Source organism: Juglans microcarpa x Juglans regia, chromosome 3D, assembly GCF_004785595.1.
Source record: "Juglans microcarpa x Juglans regia isolate MS1-56 chromosome 3D, Jm3101_v1.0, whole genome shotgun sequence".
NCBI classification, from domain to species: Eukaryota; Viridiplantae; Streptophyta; class Magnoliopsida; order Fagales; family Juglandaceae; genus Juglans; species Juglans microcarpa x Juglans regia.
The window spans coordinates 1,410,158-1,420,885 of record NC_054598.1 but is presented as its reverse complement, the minus strand read 5'-3'; the positions used below and the strand labels follow the sequence as shown (position 1 = coordinate 1,420,885).

At 35.4% G+C, this 10,728-nt stretch overlaps 2 protein-coding genes across 2 annotated transcripts; both read right to left on the bottom strand.

The window, feature by feature from the left end:
- Positions 1-1,195: 1,195 nt before the first annotated feature.
- On the bottom strand, positions 1,196-3,959 carry LOC121254555 (leucine-rich repeat protein 2-like). The gene is made up of 7 exons (XM_041154642.1): positions 3,542-3,959; positions 3,066-3,198; positions 2,848-2,919; positions 2,417-2,560; positions 2,240-2,311; positions 2,064-2,135; positions 1,196-1,482 (listed from the first exon to the last, which is right to left on the bottom strand). Exons 1-7 carry the CDS (start codon positions 3,618-3,620, stop codon positions 1,416-1,418), a joined length of 639 nt encoding a protein of 212 aa, XP_041010576.1. The 5' UTR covers positions 3,621-3,959; the 3' UTR covers positions 1,196-1,415.
- A 1,556-nt stretch (positions 3,960-5,515) lies between these two features.
- LOC121254549 lies at positions 5,516-9,788 on the bottom strand. Its single transcript, XM_041154636.1, has 5 exons — positions 9,362-9,788; positions 8,083-8,241; positions 7,834-8,006; positions 5,916-7,752; positions 5,516-5,791 (listed from the first exon to the last, which is right to left on the bottom strand). Exons 1-5 carry the CDS (start codon positions 9,491-9,493, stop codon positions 5,735-5,737), a joined length of 2,358 nt encoding a protein of 785 aa, XP_041010570.1. The 5' UTR covers positions 9,494-9,788; the 3' UTR covers positions 5,516-5,734.
- Between the last annotated feature and the right edge of the window lie 940 nt (positions 9,789-10,728).

Sequence of the window (10,728 nt, the reverse complement as noted above, 5' to 3'; positions counted from 1 at the left end):
CCTTCACGCCACGTGTATCTATATTCGTTGAAACACCTAAGAAACCTAACTCAAATTGGTGTTTGCACACGGCTTCCATCTCCACGTGTTCTGTTCATTTATTTTGGGAGTGCTGCTACACCATCCACCGACACGCTCCTTAAAAAAAAACATAAAAATCACAAATTCATTAAAACATTTATTAAAAAATAATTCTTTAACTATTAATTAATATAATAATAATAATAATAATAAAAGATATCACCAATCCTCGATCAGTCAAGCATTATTCTTATTTTAGACCTATATAAATTTTTTCTGTTTGCTGGAAGCCTCCAAAGATATGAATGTATTTTTTGTTTTTTTATTGCACCGCGTACTTTTTAAAAAAAATAAAATTATTATTAAAAAATTACTTTTTATATATATTATATTTATTAAATTCGCGACGTTTACCTATAAATGTAAACGTAATTTAAAAAAAAAAATATGAATGTATTTGAAAGAAAAGCAAAATACATGATGATGGCCAATCACTTTCCACTGACTCAGTAGTAGATCCTTCTTGTGGCTTGAAAACGAACAGCAAAATACATGATGAAGCCGCATGCCTAATTAGCATATATAAATTAAAAACGTATTAAGATAATAAAATAAAAGTTAAAAAAAAATATTGTTAAAATATAATTTTTTAATATAATTTTTATTTTAAAATTTGAAAAAATTAAATTATTTATTATATTTTGTATAATAATTTAAAAAATTTGTAATGATTATATGAATTAATTTCATTTCATCTCACATACCAATTACCAAACCAAACCAGGCAATGCTGACATTTTCTCCATGTGTAAGATCTCTATAATTAACGCTTGGAGCATGTAACATTTTCTTTTAGAAGCATTATAACTATAAAGAGATTCTATAAAAGTAAATCTATAAATTGATACAACTTCATATTATACATCAAATTTATTTTACAATAAAAATAACTTTATAATCTAACGTACCATATCCAGTCAAGTCAGTTTGTACGTTTATTTTTATAAGGCTAAAACATTTCTCTTTTTTCTTTACTTATTGATGGAGTTCTTGATGCAATGAAGAGGGATTGGGAACCTTTAATGTGGCTTAGTTTTAAACGATTGATGTTCATTCATATGGGTATGTTCGTTATGTTGTGGAAGATCGTTGATCTTTCAGTACAATGTAAATATTACCAAACCAAAGGGCCTATGCTCCTGTCAAATATATAAACGAGGCTTCCAAGTGCACAATCATCCCATTTGCTTGTTTTCATTACTCTTCTTCCCACACCACAGAGATAGTGCCGTCATCAAATACATGACATGGTAACTGGGCATTCTATCCTGCTACTTTATCGTACAATTAAGTTTTAGAATTACAGTATTTTAAGAAGATCGAAGAGTATAGCTTCAGCATCCAAAGTCATAGGGCACCAGTCCTTTCAGCTCCGGGCCATTGAGTCTGTTGTTCTCGAAACTGAAACAAAACCAGGAGGCAAAACACAGTCAAACCATGTATCCAACTGCTTCTAGAGATTCTAGACTATGGCATGCTTTGCCCATAAATTCTGATTATCTTTTGCAGAGTGTGTGATGGGTGGCCAAATTTGGTCCTAAGGAAAGTAGACATCAGAAATGGTTTCCAAAACTCTGCGGCCCGTAGTAATGTATACAACAAGACTCAAACGAGGCACATGCTACCCTCTGGTTTAAGTTGGTAGCATCTTGCCTTTTGCAGTGAACATAATTTCAAACACAATCATGTCTTGGTTACTCACTGGCATATATGTATGTGTGAGTGCCGGGAATACACATTTTAATGTCCTTACATGGGACCTTAACGTTCTCTAGATAACCAAACCTAACATGTAACTCATCTGGAAACTCCGTTATTTGAGACATTTCATGCTATCCTTTAGGCAATGATTTGTTCCATGCCTTCGGGATAGGGGAAGAGAGGCAATTAGGAGATCACTATGATCTTCAAGTACTCTATTAAAAGTAAATAGCCTGGTATATATATCTGATATGGTCAAGGAATGGTGTGATGGCAGGTACCTTTCCATTGGGAATGTGGAAAAAGGGCCATCTACAGGAATTGTTCCACATAGATTGTTGCTCGAAACATCGCTGAGCATCAATAATTCAAAACACAAAGTATAATACAATCAGTAACAGAAATTAGGAAATCAATTGAGACTCATTTCTTTTTCTTTTTCCAGAATCAAACTTACAAAACTTTGAGGTTAGAGAGGTTGGTGAGCTCCCTTGGAATTGACCCTGTCAGCTTGTTGTTGCTTAACCGTCTGTATCATTAATTCAAACCATATCAAATGATATAATCAGGCAAAAAAATAAATTGTGAAGTTCAAAATCTTCCAGCTAGTCAATGGAAATATACTGGTACTTACAGAAATCTGAGTGACTTCAACTTGGATAAAGATTTTGGGATTTCACCTTCAAATCTGTTTTCATACAAATCCATGCTGACAAGATTTTTCAACTTACCCAATGCTTTTGGGATTTTACCTCCTATCTCATTCCTATAAAGCTCCCTGCAGCCCATTAAAGATTTTACACCCAATTAGTCAATTATTTCATTTAATAATTATATTCAGCTAGGGGAAACTTGATATTAAGATTTCTTCGCTAAACTAGGACTGCGTTTAATTTTCCAACAATCTAATCATGCGAATTGAGCTAACTTATGCAACACGATAGAAAATAGAAGAGTCAAAATATAAGGTCTTTTGTTTTTCTTAGTTTACCTCGGTGAACAGACAACACAAATGAAAGTTCAAAACAGCTTTTGGAAATGCTAAAAGAGAAGATCAATGCATACAAGTACTGTAGACGCTTGAGCTCGCCAAGCTCTGAACCTAAAGCCCCAGAGATGTTAGAATTGCCCAAATCCCTGAAATTTAGAGTAAAGAAAAAATTAATTGCAGGAATAAACCACAAACATGAAACCAGGAATTCACAAGAACGGGAAAAAAAAACAACCAAAAACATGTAACAGTCTTGTACAACTCGGTATTAACATAAAAGAAGGAATCTTACAAGCGAATCACGTGGCTGTTGGAATCACAGGTGACATGGAACCAGGTGCAGGGATTGACCAGGGTGGGGTCCCAGCTCTGCAACACATTTGTTGGATCAGAGAGCCTGCTTCTCAAAGCATGCAACGCATTTCCTGGAACCAAAACCAAAAAGAAGAAAAAAAATCATACTATGAAACGCAGCCCTATGCTCATACCCAAGTAAAAGAAAAGAAATTGAAATTTGATGCTCGGGAAAGCCTTTTCTGTGTTATAAAATCCGTAAGAAAACGGAGACCAAGCGTTCATAATTGAACAACTAATTTCCTTTTCTTATTCATGACAGGAAATTCAAGATTCCAAACGGTTTTTTTCTTGTCTTTTTCCGATTCTTTTCCCTGCGGTTTCTCAGCAACCAAACAGGCACCGTATGGAGCAAACGCATGAATTCAAAACCCTAAAGAGACAAAAAGAAAGAAGCAAATGGATCGAGAGTACCTTCAGAGTTAGTCGAGAGGGCGGGAGTGAGAGAGAGAAGAAACGGAACAAGGACATAGAAAAGGGAACGAGGAGCCATTTCAGACAGAGAAAAAGGGTAAGACCGTGAGATAATTCAAATGGGAGAACTTGGGAGATCGGAGAGCAGCCAAGAAAGAAAAGCAACAAGCAAGCACAGAAACGAAAATGTGAGTTTCCGTGTGGTACGGGAGTCAGAGAAGAGAGGGGTGAGTGGGAGAGTGAGTCAAGTCAAAACGCACATGATGCTTTCAGAGAGAAGGGAGTCCAGCCAATGGGAAGGGGATGGGGACTTCACGCGTTGGTCGTGACAGAGACGCTTTGCCGTGTTGAGTGGGAGAACTTGCCCTCGACTTGGGGGGTGTTGGAAAACCACCCCACCTTTCACCTTGTCTTTTGAAACCTAGTAAAGTTGTTTCGAACATTTTCAAAATTTCACCAAACTCCCTGCGAGATTTTTAATTTTTAATAAAAGTCCGCTCTTGCAATCAATCAGGCCTTGCCATTTCAGTTGGAGGTTGTTTATTTTACACGATCGGTAATAAAATCCATATGAAAGCCAAAGGAATACAGTATTCAAAGTTTGACCTCGAAGGCGGCTGCTAAATTATTATCACCGCTACAGTCTGTTTGACTAAGTAAGATCAGAACTGTCCAAGGATTATATATATATATATATATATATATATATATATATTTAATGAGAAATATTTTAGATATAAAATAATTATATAAAATTAAATTTATAAATTAATATAATTTAATGTGATACGATAAATTATAAAATTATTTTTATTAAAAAGTAAATCTAACAAATTTTATGAAACTATATTAATTTGTAAGTTTATTTTTATATAATCTTTTATGTACGTAGCAGTTATCATATTTAATAACATTGATATTGCAAAAATTGATTTAAAAAAAAAATTAAAATTAAAATTTTTTTAATATTAGATATGAGAAATGTTTTAATCATAAAAAAAAGTTTATACAAATAAACTTCCAAATTGATTGTAGACATATTAAGAAGGTGTATCCAAACTTTTTGATAAATTGAATTTAAGAGACAATTGCTTTTATTATTAGTTTCCTTGTTTCTATTTATTTAACAATAAAAAAAGATTTTATCATGATCCTAGATTGGTGGTAATACAAGTAGCCCAAGATTTTGTTCTTTTCGCACCACATAAAATTTTCATATGGTAATAATGAGTTATGGACCAAGTGCTGAGAATGGAATATTTCGTACCAAAAAGCGAGAGTCCCTATAGCACTACAGCCAGCTGCTACCTTGTTTCCTCTGCTCAAAGTCAAAGCTTCCAAGTTCCACCTTTTGAAGTGAAGATTGAGAGGAATTGAGCTTTTCTAACGCCTCAATCTTCGGTCAGTGGGCCACCAATATCTCTTACTGGGCCTGAATTTGTACTTGGTTCAGCCCGATGTAATAAAGGGTTATTGTTGGTTCCAAAATTGGGCCGACTTAGGCCTGCAAGTATTGAGTTCTCTCTCCTTCTCACATGTGTAAGGCCGCCACCAAGCCCACTACGTTATTTAGAATTTCCCTTCATTTTTCTGTTTGTGTAAAGAGAAAAGTTAAAAACAGATTGCAGGAGCCTCGCACTCTTTCACTGTGATCCATTCGCTCTGTTCGGCAGGCTTTTGACATGCAAAAGCAAATACCAAAGTAATTCGGATGTTTGTTAAAACTTGATAAACCTTGATCCCATTCATAACGAATGAGGAGCGGATAGGGAGGGGAGAGAAGCTCAGGTCAGATTCAACACAGGCACGAGCAGTAGCCCGTTTCAGAGGGATATCGTGAAGAACAATAGAATAAAGAAAAACATGCTTCGCTCTCTCTATCGTGATATGTTTTTGTGAATGAATTTTTGTTTTCTCGTTTCTGGTTCTCTTCCAGCCCTGGGTTTTTGTATGCTAATAAAACCCCTCAATAGCTCAAGGAAACAAAAACTCCATGCATATATATTTGCATAAATAAGATGTCAAGAGCACTATTGACATTAAAAAAAAAAAAAGCAATTGAGTCGTGCGGACTTCAATAGCAGTTTCAACAAAGATCATTGAAAAGAATATAAAAAATAAAATGAAAAGCTGGTTGGATTTTGAAAATAGCGAAGTCCACACACTGACAAAAATGAGAATGGATAAAAGAAGCTACATGCCCTTCATAGCTTTTCTCCTTTCATCTTCCTCAGCTTTAATCCAAGCAGCCTGTGCAAAAAAAAAAAAAAAAAAAAATGGTGAAACACTTGAGACGATAGCAGGACCAGTATAATGAAATCCCCAGAACGAAAAATACGAAATTGCAAGCATTTTTCATTGAGAAAGAATGTACCTTATCTCGTTCAAGTTTCGAGAGATGGGGCTTCATGGAGTTCCCTAAACTTATTCCTCCCCACGCTTCTTGCAACTCTCTCTCCCTTGCTTCTCTACGAGCTACAGAGGGTCTAATCCAGTTGTCTGGTTGCTGAGCTGCAACAATCTTTTCTCTCTCAAGTCTTGATTTATGCTTAACCAAAACTTGGTCAAGACCACCTTCGTAATTCATATGCAAACGACTTCTTGTTTCACTCGACTTCACCTCCACCACTTCCTCCTTCGAACTGAAACTCATCTTCTCTTTCTCCAGCCTGGAGACATGCTCAACTAAAATTTTGTCTAAGCTCTCACAATCTGTAACATTGTTTCCTGCCTGTTTCTTTTGGTGGAGTGATTCTGTAGCTCTGAGATTTACTTGTCCAATCTGCAATGAAGACTCACCGGCACCTACATTACATTTCTTTTGTTCCATCTCATAAATTTTAAAAACTTCCTTATTCAAGTCAGCATTTTCTTTTTCCTCCACTCCTTCAGAAAATCGAATATTCTCCAATTGTTCATCTGAAGCAAAGGAATCAACTTTTGTCTTCCTGATAGTTAAGCTGCCTCTACGCGGTTCATTTTTTCTTCTGTTTTTTGCTTCTTGGACCTCTCTTTCAAGTCTTGAGACATGTTTCACTAGGAACTTATCTAAGCTTGGAACTTCTGAAACATCCCGGCTTGTCTGACCACCAACCACATTTAGCCCTCCTCTCAGTCTTTTGCCCTTCATTTCAAATGCTTTTTCATTATTCCTTTTGGACTCTTCAATGTCCTTTTCTAGTTTTGAGCAACGCTTAACTAGTATAGTTCCCAAATCAGGAACAGCCTCAGATGAAGTTCTATCACTGTTCAACTTCTTACCCTTCGTTTCAAAATCTCTTCCTGATTTATCATTTGCCTCTTCGAGCACTTTCTCAATGGTAAAAGAATTATTCTTGATTCCTCCTTCCTTGGACTCATTCCTTCTGCAATTCTTTGCTTCCCAAACCTCTTTTTCAAGTTTCGACATGCGCTTAACCAAAAACTTGTCAAGACTTGGGAGTTCTGAGTCAATTTGCTTCCTTCTTCTATGTTCATCCATGAAAGACTCAAGGTTTCCTGCTTCCACAGAAGAGATTCTTTGCGCAAAATTAGGTGCCTCAGTGGAGCTATAATCAGCAGAGTCTGGATCATGCAGCTTGCTGGTTTGTACTTCAGCTAAGGCAGCACTTAAACCACAGGTTGCAACAATAGTGGCAAGAGAAGAAAGTTCATCTTCTTGCAAACATCTGAGCCTCTCAAGCATCATCTCCACAAGCTTTGTTGAATTAAATCTTTCTAAAGATAGTCTTCTCCTGTTTTTCCTCTGTCTCATCTCTGGAACTGGCAGCTTACAGTCAATGTCTTGAGCGCTAAAGCCATCATTTTGAGATGCATTTTCAAGTTCTGACCCTGACTCAGATTCACATTCCGAAGAAAATTCTGATAGTTCCTGATTATTTTCACCTGTATCTGGGTTCTGACTGATTTTTCGTAGAAGTTCTTTAAATTCATCTTTATTGAAAGTGGCGCAATTTGCAACCCTAGTTAATGCAGTTTTGACTGCTGCAGCTACTCCTTTATCCACCTCAAACGCAGTTTCAAAAGATGCTGAAACTTTATAAGTTGTAGATCCTCCTCCATCAACAGAGGATGTCTCTATTTGACAAGGCTTCCGCGGGCAATTCGGTATGTCATACATGGTAACTCCTATGGCTGTTGCTGCTTCAAAAGCTTCAGCTGCAGATTTCTCTGCTTTCAGCAACTGGGTTTCTGCCTCTTTGCTTTGGATCCTGAAGATACATAACCAAAGGTTATGTGCTACCAAAAGAAAATTATTATTAAAATATACGCATCTCAAATGAAAGGATTACCTAGCTGCATGTAGTATTCGACACCAAGATGCTTCCACCAGAGCAGCTTTTCGAGCCTCCATTGCCTTGTGTGCGGCTTCTCTTGTTGCCATTTTTTCTCTTAGGACTCTTGAGTAATGTGGATTAGAATCACCAAGGGTTTCATCAAGTGTTAAATTCATGCCATCTACTTCCTGAGATGATTAGTTATATTAGTAACTTTAAAACAAAGGGGCGGTCTGAGGGAAGATTAAATCATATTTGCACAACCTGCAGCATCTTTATTTTCCTCTTTAAGTAGGAGTCCACTTTTTTGCGCGGGAACCAGTTGAGAGGAGAACTTTTACGGTGAGGTGGCTTCTTGATTTGTGAAGTAAATTTGTTAAGAGCATTTGATGTTGGTTGCCCAGTCTCTTTCAACAATTTATTCTGCACCATCACCCAAAAAAAAATAAAAAAAAGAGGAAGAAATTATTAGATTCAAGAAAACGGCTGATTAAACAAATAAGAAAAAATTTGCAAAATGATCTCACAAAGATACTGCATTTCATACAACATCAGACCCAATCTCAAAACAACGAAAATCAGACAGCATCACCACCATAAACAGCGCTTGCCTCTACCACCAAAAACACCCTAGTCTTTAGAACTAGCCTCCCTCGAGAAACAGTATCTCCACCACAAATATCCACAAGACAGGTCACTGGAGTACCTCTTGTACTGAATATGATATTAACTTGTATGCGCTCCCCCATCAATCTCCAAAATCAAAAGGCCAACAAAAAGAAATCCCTTCTATTTATCTAACAACCGTGGGATGATAGTAATAATATGAGCTTGTCTATATATGTTCCCTAATACTCCTCTTCCCTCGTGGAAATTCATTAGTTATTGTAAGGCTATGCCGTGCTCGTAATTGTGGATCTTGCTTTTATTAGGATCCAAAAGAAACAAAATGTTTACTTACATAAAAAAAAAAATGGGAAACACCCATTATATTGGAGTTCAGTCATGCAGTTCAGAACCAAACAAAAAAGAACAAAAAATAAAACGGAGTGTTCGAGAAAAGTCACAACAAAGAGGAAAAACCAGTCCAAAACAGTTTGTTTTGGTAAAAATTTGAACTCGCTAAATTTCGAGCGATAAAAAAGTTATATGTTTGTCTAAAAAACTTAAGAGGATGAGAATGATGAGTTTAATTATTTAATTTTCTATTAGTATAGAATATCATAAGCCTTAGAATTTAGAACTCGAATTCGGTAAAATCCAAACGGGAAATACATGATACTCGATTGCTCAGGTATTCGTGATCTCAAACTTGCCTAAACACCCCCCCCCCCCCCCCAAAAAAAAAAAAAGGAATGAAGGAACCAATGCCGAAATATTGTTCGTCAATAATATCCAAACACCAAACAAAACAGGAACCGGATTCAATCTTATTTGAAAATACAAATCAAGAAATGGGAAGGAAAAAAAAATCAAAGTCAAGAAAGCAACAAAGATGTAATATTCTTGATTTTACAAAATGGAAATTTAAAGAATTTATTACCTTTCCGATCTTCGACCTCGCGGTGGTATTCTCGCTCACATTGTCGTCTCTGCTATCCGAGGAAACGGCGGCCCCAGTGCCCTGCTTATCAGACACAGAGACGCAACCCAAGTCCAAGCAGCCGAGATCCATAGCGAACCCTTGTAATCTAAATATACGATAGGGAAAGAATATAGAGGAAAATGTTGGAAAGGAGAATTGTAGAATGCAGAAATTGAGAACGAGATTTTGCAAGATAAAATCGAGAACGGGATCAGTACTGGATTTTTTTTTTCCGTCTCTCGCGCTTTTGTTTGAAAAAAGTAGCCGTTACAGGGCCTCTGAGTGTTCCTCAACGGTCCTTAGAAGTGCGTATCTTATCGTTATGTTATGCGTGGATGCTTCGGATGTCCGGGGACGCAAGACGGATAATGACACGTGGTCACATCGAGTTGCTTTTCCAGAGTGTATAAATAGGTTTTTTATTTGAATTTTGCTCCGCGCGCCATATTTATTTTTATTTTATTTTTCTTAAATTAATTAATTTCTTCTATAAATCCTTCATACACCACATATTTAGTAAGAGAAAAAAAAGATTAATACAAGTTCCAACTAAACAAACCTCGTGCAAGCTCTTGTAAAAAAGTATAAAAAAAAAAAAACTACTCCTTATTAGTGGGACCTATTTTTTTTACAAAAAATTTGTACAGAACTTGTTTATTTGAGATTTATATCTAACATTATTCATAAGAAATTAAAAAAGTTATGTATAATATATGATGTGAAAATGATGAGTAAAATCTTTCTTTAAGCCTCAAGAAGCAATCTCATCTCGTTCTTACTAATGATTTTGTGATAGATTAGGCAAGTAAAAAGAGTATTTGAAAAGAAAAAACTTTCTCATTAATTATTATTTATTATTTTACACCCCACCTTATGAATAATGATTGATGAATAAAATTTCTCACTTGAAAATAATTTGGAATATAATGACATTAAATTATTAAAATCTCACCTATTATTTTAAATTAAGAAAGATTTTACTCATCATCTTCGGATCACACACCTTACATAATTTTTTAATTTTTAATTTTTTTCTCTTACCCCCAATATATGGTGTTTGAATGATGTGTAGAAAAATCAATTAGTTTATGAATACAAAAATAAAAATAAAAAATAAAAAATAAGTATGGTTTATATAGAATGTGGAGATAATGAGTAGCAAAACTCTTAGAGCTTGTTTGAAAAAAGTTTTTATCTCTGTCTCATCCAATATTTTTCCCAAATATCACTAAAAAACAAATACTTTCAAATTAATCATTACAAATTTTTCAAACTAATCATTACAACTTTCTCAAACTTTCCAACAAAAAATAATAAATAATTCA